This window comes from Charadrius vociferus, unplaced genomic scaffold (genome assembly GCF_000708025.1).
Source record: "Charadrius vociferus isolate BGI_N301 unplaced genomic scaffold, ASM70802v2 scaffold324, whole genome shotgun sequence".
Taxonomy (NCBI): Eukaryota; Metazoa; Chordata; class Aves; order Charadriiformes; family Charadriidae; genus Charadrius; species Charadrius vociferus.
In genome coordinates, this window is record NW_009648041.1 from 5,043,012 (window position 1) to 5,068,874 (window position 25,863).

Below are 25,863 nucleotides of genomic sequence, written 5' to 3' on the forward strand. Positions count from 1 at the left end.
CCTCCCATCCCTTCTTACAACTTCCCCCTGACACTTCCCCTGTGTATCAGCTGTGCTTAGGAAACACTTCGCGCTGAAATCAAGCTCTGCGTTTTCTGCACAGCGAAGATCATCCCTTTTTTTGGGTTCCTAAAGCTGTGCCGTCGGCCTCAGCAGCTCCTCTTGGCTGCGGTGCCCTGGCAGCCGCCAGACACGGTGCTGGCACGGGAACGGGGTCTGCGGGGACTGCTTGTGAACCACGAGCAGATCAAGAGCAGACCTCTGCAGGCTTTGCTTTGCTGCAGTCTCCGTCAGCTTTACCCTATTCCTTCTGCACCTTGTGTGCTCAGACGCAGATGTGATGTTCTCCTAGACATATTTCTCTCAGCCGGCAGTCGCAGTGTTGCGGTAGCCAGTTTGAGGATGTGGGAGTTGCGGCTCCTGGAAGGAGAGATGGTGCCTTTTATCAGCTGTCTGGTACTGCTGGCTGCATGATGTTAAGCAAGATGGTGTCTGCGGGCACGGCAGTCACAGCGTGTCTCAGAGCTGTGGGAAAGAAAAATGGACAGTCCATGAAACACCAGCAGTTGGAAGGCATCCTTAGCTGTTGCTAGGAGGAGCCCAGTCCTTAGGGACCTGCTGTGTCTGCTCAACTTTTTGCGTAACAGCACAGTGCTTTCTGCAGTGGTGTTTTTTGGGTAAATGCACACGCTTTTCGGAAGCAGAATAATTACTGATGATGTATTTTTAGCGGAGGGAATATTATATGCTTGGCAGGAATTAGGACATCACAGGAAATGATGGATTCACTCAGAGAGCCCTTGGGTTGTCCCGTCAAAGCAGATGTCAGAGACGTGGCCTCACTTGGCGTTCCGTAGCTGCAGGGGAAGGCAGGTACAGCCGCTGCTGCCGGCCGCTGCTGCAGGGGTTCTGTCTTGTCGGGGAAGACTTGTCGGTCACTCGCACGGTAGCTGCGTCGGTGGCAGCAGGTTTTACCGTCATTATAAGGTCTGCGCAGGAAGGTCTAGGAGGAATCAAATCTGTTTGTGCTGTCGCTCCCACTTCAACTCAGCTTCTTCCGAGGGGATGGGACTGAAAGGCTGTTCTGTCGGCTGAAAGGGAGGAAGGAAACAAATGTGAACAAAAATAGGCTGCCTTGTCAATCTGTGTCTGATGGCTTTGGTTATCCTGTTCTGAAGGTGAGTAAACACATTGAACTTTTACAGTGGGAGGAATCCCAGAGGAGGCTCAGCAGCTCGTGGGAATCAAGCCGTGTTCCAGATGCAAACTGTTCTCGGTCTGTTTCTACAGGCGGAGTGGAGCGATGCCTTTCTTAGCACCTGAATTGAGTTTCCTAGCCCAGGACATTTTCGCACAAGCAGAAACATAGAAGTTTCTCTGCATCAATCTATATTCTTTGAGATTTTAATTTCAGATCTTTTTTGTGCACCTGCAGCAGTCACCGCCAGCACCCCTCTACAGCAGTGGAAAGATGGGGACAAGTTTAGGGCAGGCTTCATTTCGTCTGCTTGCTGCCTCTAAACTGGGATGAGGCAAATTAAAGCCTGACTCCACTGACGATTAATTAGAGCTCTCCTAAGCCCAAGGCAGGTGACACGGGCACGTGTACGTGGTAGTACAGTCCCCTAAATTTGTGGTTTTCCGCAGTTGTGCTGTCTTGTGTCTCTGCATCCTGTCCTGATAGCTAAGGATCAAATCCTTTCCTTGGAGCCGTAGTACTATTTGAGGCCCTCTACAGCGTGTGGAATCCAAACTCAGTCCCACAAAAACCACCAAATGGATTAAATGACTTGGTCTTTTGCCAGTGGATGGCTGCTGCTGGTGGGAGGAACCGACACCTCCCATGCTTCATCCACAGCGTGATGCACTCGGTGAATGCTGCAGAGCAGGTAGCTTGCAATTTCTTCTTTGTTTGGTGTCTTTACCCCCTACTTGGTTTTTGACTAAGTAATTTCTTATCTTTCAATAATGATATCTCTCAAGAAGGTGTGTCGCCCACTGAGTTATGTTTCTTAGCAGAATTCAGCTGACCTCCATCGAGGTTTGTAGTCCTACTGCAATAAGTTGTAAACCAGTTCATCACTGTCCCCAAACTGGCTGTGGTTTATGGGTTTTTCCCCACTGGAGCCGCACCCCATGGGTCTCCAGCTGCGTGACCCAGCCTGTGGGTTTTCTTGGAGACCCTGAAAGAAAAACCTGAATTCTTCCATTACCTTTGGGTTTTTTCAAATCCCAAAGGCACAAACCAAAAACCTATTATCCATTGCCATTACCCACGAGAGCTGCAAAAAATACATATCTTCCCGAAGGCTTCGGGGTGCCCCAGTTCTTTTTATTACTGCTTTGTGACCCAGCTGGTGCAGGTGTGAGCACTGCCTCCACCACGCGTCATGGACACGTCCGTGCTGCCACATCCCCTGCCAGTTTGGTGCCTCACCAGCACTGCTCCCAAAGAGGAGCCTGCTGCTCCCAACGCCTGCTTGTGAAGGGCTCAGCACATGGGCAGCATTGTCTCATTTGTGTCGTTCCTAGAAGTTCACAAATACCCATTTCTGAAAATGAAACGAGCGTTTTCAAGCCGGTGGAATGAATGTCATCCCTGCATCGGGTTTTGCTGTTGGGCTGAGTAAGTCTGTGTGTGCTCCATTATAATGAACTGCAGCCTCGGAGTATGGGCAAGGGAAGTTCAGAAAGATCACCGATAACCATAATCTTGGTCGTCAACTTATGTTGCATGTTTTTGAATAGCTGATATATGTGAAGTGTTAGAGAATAAAGCAAAAAGCTTTCCTGCAAGTTTTTTCACATGCAGTTAACTGTTAAACACATTTAAAACCTGTTTATTTTCATTGTTGCTGGTGTCTCGAGAAATATCTAAGAAGAAAACACACCTTAACATCACTTTAGAGAAACAGGTGTAGCTGACTCCATCGGCTGTGTGAAGGTAGGTCAGGTGGGTGTCTGGTGTGCTGCTTCTCTAACTTTGTTTTTCCCAGTACTTGAGCTTTGGGCTTACATGATTTATGGCCCAAGATTTAAGGCTGCTCCCTGGAGAGGTCTCTTCTGGGAGGGGAGGAGCAGGCTGAAGGAAGAAACCCACCATTTGTTAGGCAAGATTTCTGGAAGAACTAAATCAAGACTGTATGCAGCATTTCGGTCTGCCAGCAATGAAGCGGGATCAGACCTCTCCATCCTCAGAGCGGGATCCAGCTCCAGCAGGTACTGCGGGAAGCCGAGAAACCACGGCTGGATTAAAAGCATCACACCGCACAAGGTGAAGCAGTGATCCAGCAAAAGGTGACATTGCCGACATGTGTTTCCTCAAAAAACAGGCAGTGTCTCTCAGGCTGCTGTCTGTGCCACCCTCTTGATGGGCTTCCTTCCACCATCCCACCTCGCTTTGGAGACCCAACTACAAATACAGCAGGAGGGACACAGACAGGCTGGTGTGGATGCCAGGAGAGAAGAGGTGAGGGATGAGGATGAAGAGAAGTGCATGAAGCACAACCCTTTCCTGCCTGCACCGGCAGCGCGCGCGGGAAGCAGCCGTCCCAGCCCATTGTTCTGTTCTCACTGCATCCCAGTCTGGCGGCAGAGGATGGCGAGTGAGGTTAAGCTGGTCTTGCAAATTTTGTCCCAGATGCGGTCACGTGTATTAAAGGCCTTTCAGGTGGACCTCACTGCCTCCGTAAGCAACCAGCTGGCTGCTGCGGGAGGGCGGGTGGCACCGGGTTTAGGTGGCCATGTCCCTGCAGGGATGGGGACAGCAGCATCCCATGTTCTGCGTTCCCAAGGACACGCTCCTGGCCTGGGAGGGGACGGGCATTGCTGCTGATTCGGTTACAGCAGAAAAGCGATTCTGAGCAGGTGGCTCAATAAACTAGTGCTGATCTGACCCACGTGCAGGAATATTATTCTGCAGGACTTGTTAACTTAAGCAGTAAACTTGTGGGGACGTGGCAGAAGGGCAGCATCTGCTGCAGAGAGGGGCCGTGTCCTGGGATACTGCTGTCTGCATTGAGCGTAATGCACACTTGGAGCGAACCCACCGAGGGAAGAGTGTAGCTCTCCTTTAATACACATTTTTACTTTTATTTTCTGCTTTTTTCCCGTTAGTTCCGTGCAAGCTGGCAAGTAAACCCGTTTCAATAAATATACCTGGAGAGAGAGGAAAGGTGTCCTCTGGCAGTGTTGAAGCCCATGAGAATTGGTCATAGATCATGTTCAAATGTCAGCCCTGTCGAAAGCGCGTCGCTCTCCCACTGCTCCTGTGTTAGCCTACCGCCAGGCCGAGCCGGTTAGCAGGTCTGATTCATGACCCAGCAATATAATTCAGTTGCTCCTGTTCGTTATTTATAGAAATCACAGGCATTGATGTTCTGGCCAGATGAAGTTACAAGAGCAATGATGGAAGAAGGGTCGCTGTTTCAAAGTAGGAAGGGGCTAAGCGGACTTGCTAGAGACAACAGTACATGAATGAAAGAATTTAATACGTTCTCCTGGATACTAACATGTATGTTCACTTTTGGGACGTTTCCTTTACAGGAACTTACACACTAGAGGTGAATAGAAATTATTAAGTCAACGTCTGTCAAGGACAGCTGAGAAAATTGTAGACTAGGCTATGTAAGTGGGCTATCATGGAGGAAAACAGCTGGAGTGGGAGACCTTGCTGCCTGGTTTCATGCAATATGTGAGTGCAGTCAGGAGAAGGACCATTGCAGGGTTTTGCTCAAGCCTTATTCATATCCCAAATAGTTTTTTAATAACACAGTGTAACATAACGCCATGCTATTTGAATAATTTTGTCTTTTTTGGCTGCATATTAATTTGACTTTCTTATCCCTGTGTCTGCATTTTGGTAGCTCTCAGAGACTATAGCCAAAGATCAGGATGTAAAGCACTTCACATCCATAGGATGAAGACAGTTGTTTCTGCAGTGACTTTATGGCAGGAAAGGGTAAGATCTTGGTACAGCAACAAGGTGAGGAGCCTAGGTGGTCTTATTTGTTTTGTCTGTAAGTTGGGAAGGGCTGAGTAGCATCAACCTGAAGGTTTGCCAGAAGATTGCCAATGTGTTGCTTGAAACAGCTGACAGCAGCTTGGTGTGAGCAGCCTGGCACCTGCATCAGCAATGGCATCGCTTTCCCTCCATGTGCCAGTAAGGACAATGCCTGTGAGAGCTCCCAAATGCTCCTAAAATCAGACAGGTAAGCCCATCTTTCATGTGTTCTGTGTCAGGCAATCCCATGGAGGTAACAGGGGACAAGGGTGACCTTCCTCCCTTGTTATCCACTCACACCCTCTGGATATGCCTCATTTTATGTTTCATTGAGAAAAAAATCTCAGCGCTTTCAGCTGATTGTAACTGTGATGGCACCTCTTGGTGAATCCGTAGACACAAAGTCCACAGTGATGATCTACTTATTTTGCTGTAAAAGGTAAAACAAGGGCCAGCATTTGTCAAGTTAGCACCTGAGGCATCTCTCATCCTCTGGCTCTTTGCAGCTGCCCTGTCCCTTGAAGTGTTCAAGGCCAGGTTGGAAAGGGGTTTGGGCAACCTCGTCTCGTGGAAGGTGTCCCTGTGGTTGGAACTAAATCGTCTTTAAGGTACCTTCCAACTCTAACCATTCTATGATTCTATGAGTTTAGCTACTCGTCCGAAGTTTGATGCCTAACTAGAAATTGTGGAGATGCAAGTAGATCCTAGTGATATCACAGGAACAGCAGAGATGCCATAAATGGGGCAATAATTCTAGCAAAGTCCCTATGCACGGCAGCATTTCGTGGTCAGCTCCAGGCTTTGGGATACACTGGGCAATAAGAAAAGCCGGGCTGAGCGTTTCAGGTGGGATTCAGATAGTTAAAATGGTCCTAACTGAGAAAGTACTGTCAGGATTTTTCTGCTTGCGTGCATCTTTTTTGTGGCAGAGGGGGAGAGAGAGAGGGACAGAGAGATAAGTGTCCTTTTGGCCACAATGGCGTTATTTGTCCTCATTTGCAGATGTATTGCTTTGAAGTGTCAGCATGAACTCTGTGATATGGGGACAAGATAGTGTGGCTACTTGGTGAGATTTGTCCAGAATGGGTCTCAAGGCACTTTGCCAACAAATAAACTCCTACAGAGATAACCTGCTTAATTATTAAACGTGAAAATGAAACCATTACATTGTTGGTCCCTCAGAAGATCCTAATACCTAACTACTGTCCAGAGCTAATTTTCTGAACAATAATTTAATACACAGCACAGATAAACTGTGTACTTAGATTGAATACAAATGATGTTTCAGTGACATGAATTATGGCCTTATGCTGAGCATCGCTATGGCAACTAATGACATCACCGCAGGCTTCAACCTGCACAAAACCCAACTTCTGAGGGTCTCCATTTGTTGACGCGGATCTTTTCAGGGCTTTTGGGGGGTATGAATATGTAAGCACCACGGTGTTGTCAAGGGTTTTCTATGTATGTTTACTGTCATTTGAAACATTTATTCCCTTTGTGGTTAATGTTGTTCTCATGAAGGAAACCTAATGAAAATTACTGTTTGTATTTGGTTAGTAACATTTGTTGATAACATATGGTCTGGGAATGCTTCAGCAAATAAGAGCTTTTTAATAGTAAACAGAGATATGAGTTCTATAAAGCAGATGCTGTCAAAATACACAGTGTAAGGTTGGATATTTTCTTACTTTTTCCCCTTACTCAAAGCAAGATTACCTTCCTTCTTTCCCTGCTGCTGACAGTGCGGTTTTCTTAAGAGAGAAGACATAACCTGTGACCCGAAGCTGCAATTAGAAAATAAGGTTGTTTCTCAGTTCTTATGTTTAAAATGTTTATTAAGTAGCTGAAAAAGATGCAATATTGGGGATCTCACTGGACTGTAGTGCTGTAGATAATTTATGCCAAACCTGTGCTCCCTGGCACCGGTGGCAGTTTGATGCATTGTCATAAAAGATAAAACGTGGAACAGTGACACTGGGAGAAGAAACTTCAGAGCAAAGCTGGTGAAGAAACAGAGTTCGTTAATCAGCTCTGTGCTGAACACGCTCATCTGCTAAGCTCAGTTGGACAAGATTTGCCAGTGGAGAGTAAAGCATAAACCCATCCTCTTTGCGCACAGGAAGGAGTAAATTATTTTTCCCCAACAACTTTCCAAATGCAAAACCTGCTGTTTGGTATTTATGTTTGAAGAACATGTGGTCGCTGGACTGTATGTCATCTGAGCCTTTCCCCAGTCATTTCAAGGGAGTTGCCTTTCTTCAGCAGAGGATCTAGTTTGAGGACAGCGTAAAATAACAAACTGTCGTTCATAGCGTGAGGGTGAATAGAAGTGATAAGTGAGATACGGGATAATCTCTCATCTGACTTGCAGTGTTTTAGGTTGCAGTGTGTGTTCCGTCACATCACTTGGAGGTGTTTCTCATGGCATGCTCTTGGTTTCTTCTAGTTTACAAAAAACACCTTGTCTGTGATTATCCTTCAAGCTTTCCTGTACGCTTTGCATGAGTTTTGAAGTGTGATGAATTTTCAGGGTCTCTGGGAACAACACAGAAATCTAGCTTACAATGAATTATAAAACAACAAAGAGAAAGGTAAAGATAAAAAGAAAAGAGCAGTTTTATCTGCTAGTTTCACATTGGGCTGCTGCATGGTCAAATGCTCAGGAGCATCCTCCTTGCAGTGGTGCGTTCTTCCCCAGTTCTCCTCTGCTCTTCATCTTTTGCTGAGCTGGTCTCTGTTTTAGGAGTGCTTCGCTCTGTCTGATGTTTCTGTCTGTCTTTATTTTAATAAGTTTCAAACTTTCTAAGCTGTAGAAACAAAGCTTGAAACACAGCTGTGAAATGTCAAACGTAAGAGCATCATGACTTTTTACCCCTTACCGTAGAAGGTGGGTTTTTTTTCTCTTCTCTGCTACTTTCAAAATTGTTTAAAGCTTGCAAATAGGCATTAGTTCAAGTTCCACTTAATTTTTGTTCCGTGACCCTCTTCAGTCTGTGCTTGTTTGCCAGAGGGGAGCATTTTCCTGTATCTCAAAAACCTTAGCACAGGTGGGTAATTTGACATGCTGGTGTGAGTGGCACCGCTTGTGGAGGCTCTTCATCAGAGTATTTGAAAAGCCATGGCCCTTAGGATGTTGAACGGATTTGGTGTGTCACAGGTTTCTTTTTTCTACGATCTCTCTAAATGAAAGCTGACTGCTGTGCCAGGTCTGGCTGTCTCTAGGAGAACCCCAGGAGGATGCTCGCCAGCACAGCTCAGGTGAGCCCTCATGGGTGTCACCAGGCAGCAGCTCCATCTGCAGCACGCTGCTCGCTGGGAGGGGAACAAGTCCCTGAAACAAAGTGTGATGGGCTGTGATCAAACTGTGGCTCTGTCCTCAAAGCTTCCCCAAGTGTCCAGGGCCAGAGAGGAAACCTCTAGCGTGACGTGCTCATGCCCATCACCAGACCTCCCTCCAGGCTGCAGGGCTGCTCCGGTTCCCACATTCGCACGAGGAAGGTCAGCTGCGGGGTGGGCTCCCCGTCTGAGACTTAAAATGGCAATTTGGCCATAGGTGTCGGCAGACTGTGGCTGGGACCCTCTGCTTGCAGGGTCCCACGTGGAATGAGTTCATGTCCTCTGCGCACTCGGGCAGCTTGTGGTTGCAGGAGCTTGGAGGTGTCATCTGGAAACGTGCCTGTCTAGAGTGGGGGTTTCTCATACTGTGGGTCATTCAGCCTCTATATTGCAGCTTTCTAAGCCATGGGACCAGCCGGGGGGTGACTCACGGAGTACAAATAGTAGATGGTGGTCTTGGTTCATTGCATAGTTGCAGAGGTGGCCTCTGCTGTCCCATCCCCAAGGAGCCGGGGTCCTGCTCTGCAGTCCCAGCAAACTAGGATTACTCTAGATGTGGTGGCCTGAACTTAAACCTGGGCTGGGCAGGGACTCAAAAGAGGACCCAGGTGAGACTGGTGTTTCTTCAGAGAAAGCAAACCTCACTATCAACCTGGAAAGGAGAAGTTAATGAGCCAAGAGAAGAGTAGAGGCATGAGTGATTACAGATGTCCTAGGTGCAGATGTCCTCAATCCTCAAACTCTGTTGTGACTACACAGGCTGTCGCTGCAGGAGACATATTGTTCTTTCTAAATAAAAAAGTTCTCTTAAATTTGGTTTCATGCTGCTCCGAAATACTCTCTTTTTTCCCCCCAAAACACCATCATAGTTTTTCCAAACATCTGTCCCACGTTTCCCTAAGAAGATAATTAATACCCTTGTCATTCAGACAGCCCAGCCACTTCTGCTTGTGCCAGAGAGGACATTTTTGGTTAACCATTGCACGCCCAAGGTGGAGCGCTGCCGACCTGCCAGTGGAGCTGAACATCTCTCTTGTCCTTCCTTTCACAGCTGGGGCACCCAAGGAGACTTCACAACTACACACGCGCTTCCTGCGGTGAAGGTGAAGCTGTTCACGGAGAGCACAGGAGTGCTGGCTCTGGAGGACAAAGAGCTTGGGAGGGTAAGGAGATTTTGAGTTTAATAATGTTTCCTTCTGGCCCTGCTTTTCTAGAGAAATCTCTCCTGTACGGAAATATCTTTGGAGCACAACATGCTCTGCTTTTTTGCCAAGCTTCAGGAGGTGGGGGGGGCGGGGGGAAAGCAAGCTCTCCACTGCTGGAAAGGAGTGCATCTCGCATGCTGTCTTTGTTGTGAGTTTCTAGTGGCAGCATTTCAGCTGGCTGTGCCTGCGCTGAGCAGAGGCAGAGGGTCTTGTGTGCGATATTGGCAGTCCGGAAAGCCTTAGAAGTTGCTTACGGAAATGGACATTCCAGAGGCAGAAAAGGGGATTATGCTGAAGCAAAAAGAAGGGATTTAAGTTTGGCAAGGGAGCCTTAAGCTGCTCTCATATCTGCTGAGCAGCCGGTGCACGGTTTGAGCATTTGAAAGCGCTGACTGCAGTACCCACTGCAAAGGGCTTCAAATCCTGGCTTCCCCTGGGGATTGTGGCTGAACTGGTGGCTTCGGTGGGGCTGGACTGGGGAGTGAAACATGGGGGTTATTGCCCCCACCAATAGTGTTAGTAGCTCAGGTTCCCAGGGTACTGGCCACAGAACCTGCCTTCCCACCCCAGCTCTGCCCCTCACCTGTGGTCCCTAAACCGGCGCCCTGGGACTGGTGGCCCTCCGTCGCTGCAGCCCACAGCTCCAGAGTATCTGCGGACAGCACTTTCCTGTGGCTTTGGGACGCTTCAGTTTGTCTCCATGGAATTTTTGCAGCTGTGTAGTTTGTGTTGGCCCCAGGCATAAGTGCCATGCCTTCCACAGCTCTCAGGGGTGGGAGGTCAACGTTGTGAAGACCCCATGAAAATCAGTTCAGGGTAAGAGAGGCTGCACCTTACACATGGGCTTGGCACCTCCCGTGTCACGGCTCAGCGTGGCCTGAGCGATCTCCAGGAGCACCTGGGCTCTGTCTGCCCGGCTCCGCAGCACACCTTGCTCTCCGCCATGTCTACATGGCTATGGCCAAGAAAGCCATGGCCAAGAGAGCCACTGATCCTGTGGCAAGCCTAAGTATGGTATTTCCAATTATGGACTAACCTGTTGGGATGTTTCTTGCTAACTCCATGGCTGCTTTTGCCTTGACACAGGAGAGTCTGTCTGTACAACAATGTTTTCCCTAATTAACGAGCTTTTGTGTTCATACTGTTCATACAAGTGCCAAAGGTTCTTTCAGGTCCTAGGGAGCTGTTGATTTAATTTAGGTATATATGGTGGAGAGTGCTGCGTGTGATTTCGTCTCATGTAATTTACGTTCATTTTAACTGTTTGTGTTTTCACGTTCACGTAACATCCTTTGTTCTTGCACTTGAGAGAGAGAAAGACAAAGCTACCCCTTCTTTTCTCCTCTCAATCTTCTCTTCAAAGAGAGTCACAGCCCCTTCAGACTTTCCTCACCCACACCTTGATCCTTCCTTTCTCCTTCTCTTTTGACCAAGGGGGTGACCCCACTAGGCTCCCAGTGGAAGACCTGCCATTGCTTTGCTGCCCAGCATCGTAATATTTTCGGGATTATTTTCAAAACCTTCTTCTTCAAACAGCTGCCTTTATGTGCTGCAGCGTGCTGAGCAGAGCTTTTCACCCAGCCGGCCGTGACGCCATTCAGGGCTTTTTCCCTTGTGTGGTTACGCTCGCTGTAGACCCGCCTGCTTTGTAAGTCTTGTTTCCACTGGCAGCCATGAGCGGTGCTGACTTTGCTGGTCTCGGGAAGCAATTAGCCGTGCGTGTTGTTCTGAGAAAGACGTCAGGCCCCAGAGCAACCCCTCTTGCCCTGAAATGCTGATGAGCCAGCCCTGCCAATGCGCTTTAATTCCCGGTCCAGCGGGAAGCCGTCCCTCGGCTCTGAGCTTCTCTGGGCCGAAGGACGTGGGCCAGTAGCGGCGAGCGCGGGCAGCCGGCCAGTGATTTCCCCTGGCCCGTGGCCACCAGCGCTTTCAGTCGGGCGCACTTCAAAGGGATGCTCGGTGTGCCCGGAGCGGCCGGGAGATGACGCGTGTCTGCTCAGGCTGCATCAGGATTTCTTCTTTAATGAAATAATGAAACCGGGAGCGTGTTAAGCCCCTGGTTCAGCTGTTGGAGTGGGCATGAACCTGTCTGCAAGGCCAGAGGAGGGAAGCAGGTTTTATACACAAAAACACCCATGCTCAGCCACCCTTTGAGAGGCGGCTTTGTGCTCTGCCAGGCGTGTACAATGCCCACTTTCTGTTGCGAGTGTTAAATTGGCAACCGGCCGGCACTCCTCATTTCACCACTTTTATCAAAGACAGAGCTGGAAAATGCTCCCAAGCCCTGAACTGCTGGATGGGCAGCTGAAGGCATGGGAATACATCCTGGCCCTATTGAAGCCGGTGGCAAGGCTCCCACGGATTTCAGCCATGCCAAGACTTCATCTACTGAGAGCAAAGAGGGGAAGGGCCATGAATTACAACACCACTGAGCAAAGTTTGTGCGCCTTTTGATGAAAAAGAGTTAGAAATCAAAGTAGAGAGCATCCACAGCTCCCCGAGTGGCTGCTGCCTCGCTGAGAGGTGCGGTTTAGTGCAAGTCTATGTGCTTGCATGGCCTGCTTTGCAGTGGGGGACCTTGGATACTGCTCACAGTTTGGGTCCATCCCTGTTTCTAACAACACCCCACGTGGAGGACTCACTGTTCATCTTCAGGATTTGCTAAAATGTGTTTTGTTTTTTTCCAAGAGTGATGCCGTAGACACTGCTGTTGCTCAGTTATCTATGTAACTAATAACAGCTTCAGATTCCTGCCAGGGAAAGCATTAGTCTAATTCAATAAAAGAAGTGATAGATAATGTTGATGAATAAGGGTGAAGATGAGAATCTACTGATGTTAACCTCAGGCTTTGGAGGAGGCAATAAAATAATTTGTAAAACCATTCATCAGAGGGTAATAGCGTCAAGGATATTTTGGTGGAAAACAGCCCCTAGGTTGTTGACTCAGCAGTAAAGTTGAAGAGCAGAGAAATACAAGATTATAGTCTGGGCTGGAGTTTGGCAGGAGCACGGATAAGCATGAGCAAGGAATAGCAGCACATTAAATAACAAGGGTGAATGCTGCCATTTGTAAAATAATTTGCTTGCGTAAAGGTTAATGGATTTAAAGGAGAGTCATCTCACTACAGGACAGTGGAGACTTGAATGAATTTGTGCCATGCAAAGTCACCTCTGAGGGTGAAAGCACCAGAAGAGGAATGGGCGCAGGAGGGAGAGGGTTAAGCCACCTCAAAAGACACATATGGTAACACCAGGAGAAGATGGTGGATGTGGTGTAGTTCTGGGAGAATACTCTGTGACTCGCTGTCTGATGGAGCTGCTCTGCTTTGTAGGGGTAATGGGTGAGTGGAAAAGCACAGTTATGATCAGGAAAGGTTACTCACATTTGGGAGCCTTTCAGTTTCTTTGATGAGCCGAGCGCTTCCATTGGTGTTCATCTGCACAGCTCCACTGCAGTCATTGTCGTTGCACTGATTTACCCCAGCTGGAGACCGTCCCATCATTTCTTCACTGCATGAAATGGAAGCAGAGAGTCCTGCAGCCACTGATGTCATGACATGGGATGGAGGTTTTATCTGCTGTCGTAGTGCAGTCAGACACACCAGCCTACCTAAAATTTTGCCTACTGCATCCAGTCTTAACAGTAAGCAAAAAATCAAGCCAGCTTCCCTACAACCTGATAGTAGCAGTAGATGAACCATTTTAGGTAGAGTTTTCTAAGCCCTCGAAACATCACACCTCACGTGGGAAATTTCAGGAAGGTTGACTTGAGTTGTATAAGGCTGAATGTGGGCAGTTCCAGTGGGCAACCTCAGCAAAAAACCTGTTGCTGGTTTGCTAATCACATTAGTCCACCATCACTTCTAGTCTGATTTACCTGGCAGTTGCAAGTTTGTTTACAACAGTCTCTCCTTAGATGATGGGAACTGATAATGCAGTTGTGTTCTGCACAACCCCATGAACAATGGCACCATAGATAGAGGAGCTAAAGAACATATGAACTAATCTCAAAATAATAAACTGTACTTTGCAAAAGCAATTAAAAAGCCATCCTCACTGAGGTGAATAGAAATTTCCAGACTGACTTTTAGGGGAAGGGTAGCTCATCTGATGTGCTTTTGTTCCCCATTAAAACCTATTTTGTGAATAATTTTACCTTTAACATTGTTGATTTTGACACTTGCAGGTTGTTCTCCACCCTACTCCCAATAGCCCAAAGCAATCAGAGTGGCACAAAATGACTGTTTCCAAAAACTGCCCGGATCAAGACCTGAAGATCAAGCTTGCCGTGCGAATGGATAAGCCTCAAAACATGAAGCACTCTGGGTAAACGCTTGTCTCGGTCTGAACTCAACTTGTTATGAATGTGCATTAGAAAGTTTCTTGGTTTTAAGATTCTGGAAGAGAAACTTTTTCTCAAGTTCATGGGAGGTTGAAAGAAAGATAAGTATAAAAATGGCATTAGTTCAGTCATTTATAATGCACTTTCTATGTTGGTAGCATCGTCTTTTTAATGCATAGCAGCCAAATAGTTTAAACCTTAAACAGTATTCCTCAGGAAATTGCTAGGTTGGTTTTTTTTTCCTGTAAGGAAATAATAGGTGAACTGTCTGACTCTCTTACTGAGAATAGTATAATTTCCTAAGTTATTCTGTGTTTCCCTGTATTGACTTCTCAGAGCACCTTCCGCTTGAAATAAACTCCAGTGTCATCATCATTATCTATACAGAGATACACAGCACAATTAAATAGCAGTTGCCTGGAGCAGGCGGTTGCCTGGTGTAGGACTAATGATCTGGAAGGTTAAAAGGGAAACCTCTCCCTTCCGGACGTGAGTGTCAGAGGACCTGGGGCCTGGGGGACCCCTTACCACCACCCCTGGCTTCTACCTTTGTGCCCTGCAATTACAAATTAGATCATCCGTGGGAAGATCTGAGGCTAATGGCTAACAGCATTGGCAAGGCTTTCCTCTGTTTGCTCTTCAGAGCTGAGGATGTGATAAAAAAATAGAAACTGTCCAGGAAAGCCACTGTTTTGATTAACTCTTTCTTTGGTATGTTTTTAGTGCTATAAAACTGACTTTGTTTTTCATTTTTATTTTCATAGTGTTTTGTTAGATTCAATCCATTATGAGATGGTTTGGATCACTCATCTTTCTTTTGATTCCTTCTCTTCCTCCTCCTGTCTTCTCTGCTGATGAGATCAGAGCCAATGTGAAGCCATGTGAATCAGACACATGTGAAGTTTAATTTTTCCACCACGGTCACAGACACCAAAAGCAAGAAAGGACAGTTCACCTGTCTTATTTGTTTCCCTGACCTCAGCTGGTAGCAACAGGGATGAGCAGTTCTGGCTTTTCTGAGGCTTCCTTGAATTAACATTTGATTTACAAGATGATGCTTAAAACTGTGTGGTTTATAATACTTACTATCAGAGCTGAGATTGTCTTTCTGTTGATGTTAGCGGCAGCAGCAAAAAGGACAATTATTGCCCTGTTCTTGAACTAGCCAAGGACTCAGTGCCCACGTTAGCATGGTTTGGAGTTTTGTGGCTTCAACATTCACCAGGAGTATGCTGGATCTCTTCTGGCATAAGGAACCACTAGCACAACCGAAAAGGAATTGTATTTCTATTTATTGAGCCAGAACTAAAGTAATTATAAAGATACATAAAGCATATTAATGCTGAATAATGTCCTTCTGGTTATTATTAGTCTGGTGCTGCCACTATTTTTGCCAGTGTTTGTATTACAGTGTCACAGCGGCCGCTTCATCACGGAGATTAAATGCTAATTTTGACATTAATTTTAAAAGTTAATTCTTCCTTTGTAGAAAACAATAAATTCACTGCTTAGAAATTATTCAGTTTGCTTGAATATCTGCAGCCAAGTTATTTCTAGGAATTCATCTTAAGCTGTTCAGTGAAGTGTCCTGGTTTAGTCAGTCCAGTGTGTACTGGGATCCCGGGTACTGGTTTTGATGCAGTAAGTATCCCTCTGACAGTTCCCCTCAGCCAAATGTTTTTGTGAAGGCTTAAAGCAACATTTGGGGTTTATGTCCCTTAATTCTTCCGTTTCAAATGTATTTTTCACCCATCTGACCATGTCATAGCTATTTACTGGCATTAAAGGGCTTCTAAATTCTGAGAAAGCTGTGAAAGACAAAGAGGACAAGAGAATTAATACTGTGCAGCATTAAGAACCTGGGAGCTTTTTGTGTCACTTTCTTTACAGGTTATTTGCTCAGGCTAGAAATAAACACATTCATGAATGCTGCTGAACTTAAGACTCTTGTAATTACTCCTGCTTGTGCATTAGCTTCAGTTTCTAGGTGTAAAGAAAACATACTGAAAAGCAAGAGAACAACATATAGTCACTTGTGGACTGAATTCACCTATTCTTTTCTCCTAGGTATTTATGGGCCATTGGTAAAAATGTTTGGAAGAGGTGGAAGAAACGATTCTTTGTCCTGGTCCAGGTAACAAATTTAACTAGAAGTGATCTTCAATCACAACATGAAATATTTAAGTGCTTCCTGTGGCCATTTTCAGTGCTGTGTAATTGCTGCTAAGCTGTGGTTCTGCATAGAGTATCTCTTAAGTCATGGATGTTTTTCTGAATATATACATCTTCTCAAGCATATCCTAGTTGCAAACCTCTAGCCATGAGTTTCCTGATGCATGTGAATTCTATGATTCCATGATTTTTTTCTGAATGTATACATCTTCTCAAGGGTATTCCAGTTGCAGACCTCTTGTCACGAGTTTCCTGATGCACATGAATGCTTGGTGAAACGGACAACCAGTTTTAGTGAGCAATTAATGAGATGGGGAGGAAGCTCGGTTTGTCTTGGCTGGAGGTACTTGGGTGCAAATGTTCCCTCTTAAGCCTCCAGGTAAAATTTGAAGTCCATTGAAATCTACAGAAGTTTCATGACTGGCTACATCAGAGTCAGCATATCGTTCTTGACATTTATCTTGCCTTTACATTCATTACTGTCTCTCATGGTCTACAGCTCTCATCGATCATTTTGCGACGTCTTTCTTCCTTTCTTCGTTTTTCCCTTTTTTCTTTTCTCAGTTTCTACCCTCCCAGTTTCAGTAAACCTGTATATTTGACCATGATTAAGAATTTCAAGGAAACAGGAAGATGTCCTCTGTGACCTAAATATTTCTGGTCGGTACTTGGTGTGTAGATCTCTCAACTTCCCAAAGGCAGCTGAAACCACTGCGCTGGCCACAGAAACATGCGGCCCCAGTTTGAGCAGCTCCGTCTTCACACCAATCTGATAAAGGCACAGAGTCCTCTTGGCTCCGTCTCTCTCTCCCTCCTCTCTGGGTTCCCCAGGGAATGTTGTCTTCAAGTTTGAGAAATAAAAGCTTTGTGCGGGGTCCTGTGACGAAAGCAAGACAGAGGTGCTCTGATGGATTAACGTGGGATCCAGCTGAGATCTTGGGCCAGCACAGGTTCAAAGCGATCATGTCAGAGGGTGAAATCCTATTGCCGGTGAAGCAGATGGCAGATCTGCCGCAGACGGACTGGGGTTTTGCCCGTGTGTAAGAACAGAGGCAGTCTAAACCAGAAGCGCCAGGCTCCACGTTCGGGATGGATGCTTGTGTGCTGGTAAGGGGAGGAGTCCGCGCAGTCCATCTCCCACCTTACACAGATGGTTACTCTGGTCCTAAATCACCTGGTGTAAACTGGTCAGTTTGTTTTGAGTTAATTATTACTCCAAGTTCAACTATCTTAGTAGGATGCTTAATGGCATTCCCCGTTTGTCCATCACTGCTGGCCTCCATAGCGCTGAGTGATGTGGCAGGTAAGAAAATCCATCCTGGGGAGGTAAAAGGGATTTGTGATGTGCGTGATGCATGTAAATAGGAGCCTATTTGGAGAGAACAGTTGAGTACTTATTCCAATAACCAAGTATGATCAGCAGCCACAGTTTATGTGCCCGTTTTGTACTCCAAATGGGGTCAAAATGTCCACAGAAGTGGGGGAGTTAGCGCAGATGCTTCTATCTGCCCAAGCAGTATATTTAGATTTAGGTAAAAGTGATGGGTTTAGGATCTGTGTAATCCATTTCTAGAGGCATCTGGTTTGCAAATGCACCCTTGGTGAGGTCCCTGGTGAGGTAGGGTGCTTGGCATCTCGCAGGGGAACCCAGCATCTTGCAGAGCTAGACCACTTCTCCAAAGCAGAGAATCCTCTTTCCTAACATAGCTTCTCCCATAAATAAATCTGTTGATGCTGTTCTGTGCAAGGGTTTGCAGGTTTGGAGATGGATTTCCATGTCTCTCTCGAGGAGCCTTTCTTCTCCTGGCCATTCTGTGTGGTTGCAGTTACTTCTCTAGTTTTCAGCTGCTATATATTCTTCAGCTTGCTGTGGAATTGAAGCTCTCAGAGTTATTCCATGTTTTCTCATGTTACTAGGTCTGTATTCGTCAGTTGGCATATAAGAGCAGAATTTGGCCAGAAAAGCGATTCATTTGAATAAGATGAGCAGACTTTTGCCCCCAGAGAGTCTCTGTAGCCCACCTCAGAAATTCCAGCTGCCACTGCAGCTTCTCTGTTATGTTACCGTTTGCTCAACATTTGGTGCAATGTAAAGTGTTCTGCCGTACATCAAATATAAACAAGAAACACTCTCTATGCAGTCCCTCAGATGTAGTTTGAGCATATTGAACATGTCAGCAGGCAATAAAGATGGAATAAAAATACTTTGCTGTCCGTATGTTTGTCATTTGCTTTTCATGCAATGCAAAGGATGGGTGCTGATACGAACAGGGATTGGCAGCAAAGGTGTTGATGTCCAGGATGCTCTGAACTCTGCTAAACCGCAGACAGAAAATAACCCCCGCAGGAAGGTGAGCTGGCTCTGTTACATACAGAACGGACGAGCAGCAGCCCCTGTTTTAGGAGCTCGCTCATCTGCACCAGGCTCCTGCTTGCCGAGAGATGGAGCCCAAAGTGTAAAGTCCGTTTGGGATATAGTGGTCTGGTCAGTCTGGGACACTGCCAAGAGGTCAAGGCTGTACATTCAGATGAAGATCTAAACATTTCCTTTCTCATCCCTTGTCTCTGTCCCTTACCTGTAGCATCTTCTATTGCAGCTCTGTCTCCCCTCCAGTCCCTTGCAGATTATCCTCCTCCTCCTGGTCCTGTGCCCTCTCCTGCCCCTTTTTCTATATTTCAGGTGGACGCAGTCTCTGTTTCTTCAGTGCTATTGGGTGGTACCGCTCTGCCTTCTGGTACCAGCGGTTAAGAAATTCATGGTAATAAATACCCAAACTCTTCATAACCGTCTAAACAAGGCACAGAGGTGCCAAACTGCATGGGTGGCACCAAGGAGGAAGGTGCTGATGGCAGTTTGTCTCTTTTGTGTCAGTGATGCCTTGCCGGTATGAACGGAGGCTTTGCGCGCGTACGTAGGAAAAGGAGCTCTGCAGGGAGCACTTCCAGTGCTGCTTGGCTGGTGCGAGCCCTGGAGAGGGGGGGAAAGGAGCAATGACTGCCTTGTAATTTGGGTGGAATAATCCCTCGCACCTTCTGTGTCTGTGTAGCTGCGAGGGTTGTACCGGAGTGGAGATGATTTGTTTGGGTGTAGTGGGTGATAGCGGTTCCTTTGTGCCATTTGTAGATGTGGGCCTTACCTCTCCGGCGCAGGCGTTGCTGGGTGGCCTTGGTTCAACCCCTCGGTGATGGTTGACAGCACGGCGTGACTGGCAGAGCTGGTGCCTGTGCTCCGCCAGCGTCCACCCCTACGATTAAGAGGGGATAGTTTTCTCTTCCAAATGGATCGCAGTCCTCTCTGAACGCTGCCCACCCTTCTCGTAGACACCCTTTGAGATGAGCAGCAGAAGAGCAGAATACTGATTAGATGTAAATTACATGGCAGAGACTCGTTACTTGCCTAATTTTAAATCCTGAGATATGCAGTGTGAAAGCGATGGCAGAATATGGCCCTGAGCTTGGATGGAAATGGTCCGCAGCATCACAAGTGAGGAAAATGCTTCGTAAAGGCAACAGTAACGCCAGTGGCAGTGGCAAGCGAAAGCAACGGAGCAATTTAGGGCAAAGTTCTCCGTGACTGGTTAGGAGAGAAAATGTACATCCATCGCAGATGTTGTAAGTGTTTCCTAAGTTGCTATAACAGCTGCCTGAGCACAGCATACAAATTTCAGCCAGTTTGCCAATTAGACCCTCGATCGCGCAAAAGCTGGGATTTTTGATAGCTGACAGAGTTTGTATTAATTCTTTGCAAGGTCTAATGTGCTGTACAGGCAACAACACTATTGTTGGTTCTGGTAGCTTTGCTGGCTTTGCGATAGGAAATTTCTTCTAAAGATTCTTAAGGGCAAGTGAATTAATTACATTGAGATTTCAGACTGAATCTGTTCTTCTCTTGTCATAACCCCGTTTCTGTGCTCTGGCAGCATATGGGAAGTAACACTCCATGGTACCTGGATGACATGTCTGCTGAGTAGCTTGAAGCAGTTTTCAGCTGATTGTGTCTGATGGTGTTTGCAGAATGTTGTTGGAACCAGATCAACTCACTGCAGATTAAAACCAGTTGCAGTGTCTACGCCTGGATCTATTGTTCTAGTGACAGACTCCCTGGACTCATTATAATTTAGACTAGCAGTGACAGTTTCTGCTTTTAGCAAAACTCAGATGACTCGGGATAAAATGAAATGAAGTAAGTGTTCACTAGTTCCAAATAACCAACAGAATTTGAAAATAATTTGGCAAAATTGCAGTATTCTACACCGGCGGTCCTAGACTGTGGTCCTCAAGTTAAGGTAAATGACCCGTAGCTGGTCCCCATAATCATATTAAATCATGTTTTCAGTTAGACCCTTGCTGAGAACTGGGCATAGGTGTTGATTCTTGAGAAACCTTGAGTGTTGATGACAAATACGAAATGTTTGGGAACCGCTGGTTAAATAGATGCCGCAGCTCGTTACACCTGGCTATGGCAGGTCCTGCCTGCCCCGTCCGTACTCACGCGGGGTGGCTTCCCATCACACAGCCCTGCCCCAGGAGAGCGCACGCACACCTCCTGCTTGAAGGAAGAAGTTAGGACAACTGCTATGTGCAATTGTTTAGGGCTGAACGGACGTGCTGAGATGTGAAAACTGTTGTTTTCGCATTTGTCTCTTTAAGCTAGATCGTTTCCTCTGCTCATTTGTGTCAGCAAAGGGCTCGGGAGGCAACGTACAGCTGCAACCAGAGGACAAGAGTCTCCCATCAAAGAGGAAAGCTGTATTACAGCTGGCAGTATCTTAGCACAGTTTCTCTCCCTTGGGACAAAATGCACGCTGTTAATCTAGGAAAGGTCCATTTAAGAATTTAACCCAAGTGGGGCGGTGTTATGTCAACAGTGGGAAAGGGGGAGGCGGATGACTGAACTCGGAGTGTGAGGGACGACAATTAACAGGTTTGAGCAGAATCCGGGGGAAAGCGGTGCTCGCTAGAGCAGGAGTCTCTGGTGGAGAAACAAGGACAAAGTCAGGACTGGTTAATGCATATCTACTGTATTTATTAATCAGTCGGATTATATAGCTGGTGACAGAATATGGTCAAGTGCCAAGAAAGTCAGATCTAATTTAGCAGCCTGGGAATAGTGAACTTTGGCATTTGTCTCCCACTGTCTACTTTCCCTTTCCTGAATTTCTTTGTCTTTTTCTCGTTCTTGCCACTTTCTTTTCCTTCTGTTCTTTTGTCTCAAATTATTTCTTAAAGTGTTTTCCCTTTTTTGTCATGAACCAGCCAGGGCAGCCTTGGATTATTTCCCTTCTTTTAGTTTCGCTCAGTTCAGCTTCCTTAGATGCTCCTTTCCTGGCCTTCATCAAGTCCCTGGATGAAATCCCAGCTGCTTTGAGAGTTTGTCCCTCACTGGGCAGAGATTTCTCCTCTGTCTTCCTTCAGTTTCCTCTCTGTATCTGTGCTTTTTCCAATTACTCAAACCATTCATCTTGCCCATCCCATCTGCTCGCTCACTCTCATACTCAGCTATGGTTCGGTGTGAACTCAGCAGGCTGTAAGATTAATTTCTGCTATTAACTGTTTCACTTGTCTGGCCACTTCTAAGCTTCTGCAGAGAGCAGGCTCTGTAAAGCACAATATTTTAGAGGACCGATGAAAGGCAAGCTGCAATCTCCACTTGACCCTGTAGTGTTGTTCGGCAGCAGAGCACAATCGTGACATATCGAGCTTTCTTGAATCTCATTTTGTCAGGTTTTGCTTTACCACCGCTCATAAATGGAAGGATCCACATTGCAGTGGTAGCCAGGGCACGGGCTTCTTTCTGACCCCAGGCAGTAAATGCTTCCAGCAGCAGGACAGGACAGACAGGCTGTATGCCAGTCCTTGCAGTCAGTAGGTCGGGTTGTTTAGGCACAGGCACTCTGCACGGCACCGTTGGCACCTTTTCCAGAGGCCATCGATAGCTGTCTCCTCCCTCCAGCCTGATCCTAGCTTGGCTCCTGCCAGCAGGCTCTTGGGCAATCCTGAGCTTGGGCTTTGGACTTGAGCTGTGTAAGTAGAGAAGAAAAGGACGTCAGCCCAGGTGAGCCCTGGCTCTTTGGATGTTGTAGACCCACCTGTGGGCTTCTCGTAGAGGTCTCTTCTAATAATGATGTAGAGCAGCTTCTTCCAAGCTGTCAGGAGACACCACTTTGCCTCTGTCCCATTATGGCTTCACCAGAGCCCACTGTCTACATTTGTCTTTTACAACTTTTAACACAAGAGATATAAGCTCTGAAATGCCTGCGAGTGTTTCCATACGTTACTGTTGTGGTGGTATGGTTGGCTTATTGATAGGGATGAAGAATATTTTCTGGGTCCAGTTATTTGTGCATGGAGAAGAGCCTGAAATTCAGATCTCATAGTCAGGGTCAGAGAAGAAGGAACTGAACTACTGAATGAGCTTTACCTGTTGCTACAGAGCATGCACGAGAGGAAAAAAAACATTAGTTGTATTAACGTTTTCAATCAATGTGAGCGTAGTTTAGCACTGACTCATTTCAGGAATTAAATTTATCACGCAGTCCCTGGAGTTCAGGCTGTCTATCACAGAGAAACCGAATCCTCCCCGCTCCGATGAAATCTCCGGGATCTTACTGTACATAAAGCACATTCAAGAGTTTCTCCAGGAGGTGGCAGCAATATACTGCAAGTTCCACTGAATGAACACTGCGGGAGTCGTCTGAATGTTGTACTGTGGGGCACTAGGTTATTTTTAGATTTCTTCGTGTTAATCTTTTTAATTTTTGTGTTGCCGGTACGGTGGTGTGCATTCAAAGTTCATAGCATGGAATAGGCACTGGTGTGCTCCTGCTATTGGTCTGTTACTTGTCAATCTTCCGTCAGTGCTGGGAGTTTTAAGGAGGATGCAAGATGCTTAAAGCATCACTTTTAGTCTTACTCCCACAAATGTGTTAATGATAGGGTTTATTCTTAGGTGGCTTTTGGAGCTGTTCCTGGAGGAAGGCACGGTGCAGGCAGGGCTGCTGAGAGCAGGCTGGCAGCTAGCAGAAGCCCGTAGAGGGCAGCAATATACCGAGCGCCGGCTGGGAGATGCTACGCCAATAGATGGGTCCCCTGACTGAAATAGATAACATTTTATTAGCGACAGATCCCACCAAAATAGGTGCTGCATGTGTATTTGTAGACGAGCGATTTGTCTGGAGTTTGAAGGCAAAATCCCCCAGCCCAGCCGCTCTCCCGTCTTTCAGGATCTCTCTCGACTTCCAAAAAATGACGAGCACGATCCGTTGCCACCCACCAGAGTTTTAAAGTTTCCTCTAGAGGTCAAGAAAATGTCCAGACTAATAAAATTACGTCAGGCGTCCAGGATGTGACACAACCTTAACAAAGTCATTTGAAATCATTTGACAGTAAATTTCCCCGTGAGTTCCTAGCCCGGGGCACGGAGAATCCTCTCTTCTCCTCTCCTCCCTGGACGAGCTTTTCGCCGACCGTCCAGATTGCAGCACGCTGAGTACACGCGGGGTCTTGATGCGGCCTGATGGCCTCCTAAAGGCGATTCGGGAGCTTGGCAGAGCCCCCGCAGCTGAGTCGGCTTCCGTCAAGAGCTTGACATTGAATGTATCGTGTCATGCAGATGGTACCTCAGAGGAGTGAGAGCTGCCATTTACAGCACTGATGACAACAACTGCCGAGATCAGTGGGATCTTAAGATTGCTTTAATATGACTGGCACCTAGCAATTTAGCTCACATTGTTTGTGACAGGGTGTCACTCTTGCACTTGTCTGGGGATGAATGATAAGAGGGTTTTAAAGCGTGCAGCTTCCTCTTCGGGAGGAAATTAAACCGCTGTATGTACTGATGCGGAGAATTAGATGCCTGCCGCGGCAGGGTGTGTTAGGAGGGAGCTTGGCAAAAGCCTGGCCAAAAGTTTAGTCTGTCTCGTATGGGCAGTGACCGTCAGAATTACCCCGCCGCCCCCCGGTCCCTGTAAACACGCCGCCAGCGTGCGGCATTTGTAAGCGCTTCGGATTGCCGTGTCGTGATCACCCGGTGCCATCTTAGCTTTGTGGTTTTCTCCAGGTTAGTCAATACACGTTTGCGATGTGCAGCTACCGGGAGAAAAAAGCTGAACCTCAAGAGCTGCTGCAGCTCGACGGATACACTGTGGACTACACCGACCCGCAGCCAGGTACGGGGCCGTCGCCTTGCTGCTGCGCCCGCGGGTGCTCGTGCTCACCACGCTGCCTGCGGCTCCCAAACGGGAGTCCTCTCTCCGTCTCTCCCTCCCTCCCCGCTTGCAGCTGAACTGTGATCAGCATTATTATAAATAAGTTTGTGTTTATACTGATCATTAGCTAGGCATGACTTTACTATAAATAGACTTCAGGAATTGAGCTAGGAGTTGCACCGGAGGAGGGAAAGGCTCATCTTCTCTGGGGAGCCTAAGTGAATTAGGCGCTTAAATCCCAATGAAATTTGATGGTGAATGGAATGCACAAATCAAGTAAGGATCCTAACCTGTGCCTTCAGATCATATTCTGTAAATAAAAGGTTAGCAGCTATGTCTGTCTTTATCGTAGACAACATCTATGGGACCAACCCAGTATTTTTTGCCTGCCCCATTTTCTCTCTGGTGGATGTGAGTGGAAGGGACGGGGGCAGAAAGCCCCTGGTACCTGGAGGTACCCGTTGTGGTGCTGAGACCGTCTTCAAATGGAGGAGAACCACATTTCTTTTCTTTCAGCGAGGCGATCCCCACCATGCCCCGCATAATGGTATCCCCAGAGGAGATGAAGAAAGACACAGCGGGTTGGTTGTCAAGACCTTGATTCCAGGTTGATTCTGATGTTAGGGAGATGGGATGATGGGTGCCGAATCAGGGCAAAGATAGGAATAAGTACATCAGCCAAGCGCTTTGTGTGCAGTGTGAGCACTGGTGTACTCACTCGAATGGGAAACCTCCCCCCGCGTGCCCTCAAAACCCATTTTTAATGGGGCTCCAGCAAGTGCGACCCACATGGAACCTCCACAGACGGGGCTGTAGCTGAGGGAAGCAATTAATCCAAGTGTGTTGGGGCATGGTTTAGTCCAGAGTGCGACCTGGTGGGCTCTCTCGCAGGTGAGTTTGGGGCAGGCGAGGGGACTGAGCTGAAGCAGGGGCCAGGGACAGTACAGGGCTGGTTGGGGCCACCCGGGGCGGCAGTGGGGCGGGAAGCCCGGGGAGATCCCCTGGCTGGCCTCAAAGTCTGTGAAACTCCCTTGTCGCTTCTTCTCCTGCCAGGTTTGGAGGGCGGCAGAGCATTCTTCAACGCTGTGAAGGAAGGAGACACGGTGATTTTTGCAAGTGACGATGAGCAGGACCGTATCCTGTGGGTCCAAGCCATGTACCGAGCCACCGGCCAGTCTCACAAACCTGTGCCGCCTACCCAAGTGCAAAAGCTAAATGCTAAAGGAGGAAATGTACCCCAGCTAGACGCCCCAATCTCTCAATTTTGTAAGTAAATAAGTTCTCCTAGAGGGCAGAAGTCTTTGATGGAAAGATTTTCTGCGCCGATGTAAATCAATATTCACACACGTGTTTCTAACTCCAAAAATGAAATTTTTTTTCATTATCATTAAGCTGCTTTCTATGTCAGTGGATCCAGAAGCAGTTAACCTGTGTGTTTAGCACAACCAAACCCAAGAAACAAAAATTCCTTGGGGAGCTTGTCGATGAGTATTTTAAAGTGCAATACTTGATGGAGGAGAGACTGGGATCTGAGAGCCCGAGACCCAGCTTGCTTTCTGCAGACACGCGTTTTACCCACACACAATAAACTGCACA

At 47.1% G+C, this 25,863-nt stretch overlaps 1 protein-coding gene across 1 annotated transcript in view; it reads left to right on the plus strand.

Annotated features, from left to right (window-relative positions):
* The window catches only part of CADPS (Ca++-dependent secretion activator), a 200,043-nt gene that overhangs the window by 74,788 nt on the left and 99,392 nt on the right, over window positions 1-25,863 (plus strand). The window contains exons 7-11 of the mRNA XM_009883625.1: window positions 9,393-9,504; window positions 13,733-13,872; window positions 15,956-16,022; window positions 24,120-24,228; window positions 25,321-25,533. Of these exons, the coding sequence (XP_009881927.1) occupies window positions 9,393-9,504; window positions 13,733-13,872; window positions 15,956-16,022; window positions 24,120-24,228; window positions 25,321-25,533 (641 nt within the window). The remainder of the gene's footprint in view (window positions 1-9,392; window positions 9,505-13,732; window positions 13,873-15,955; window positions 16,023-24,119; window positions 24,229-25,320; window positions 25,534-25,863) is intronic.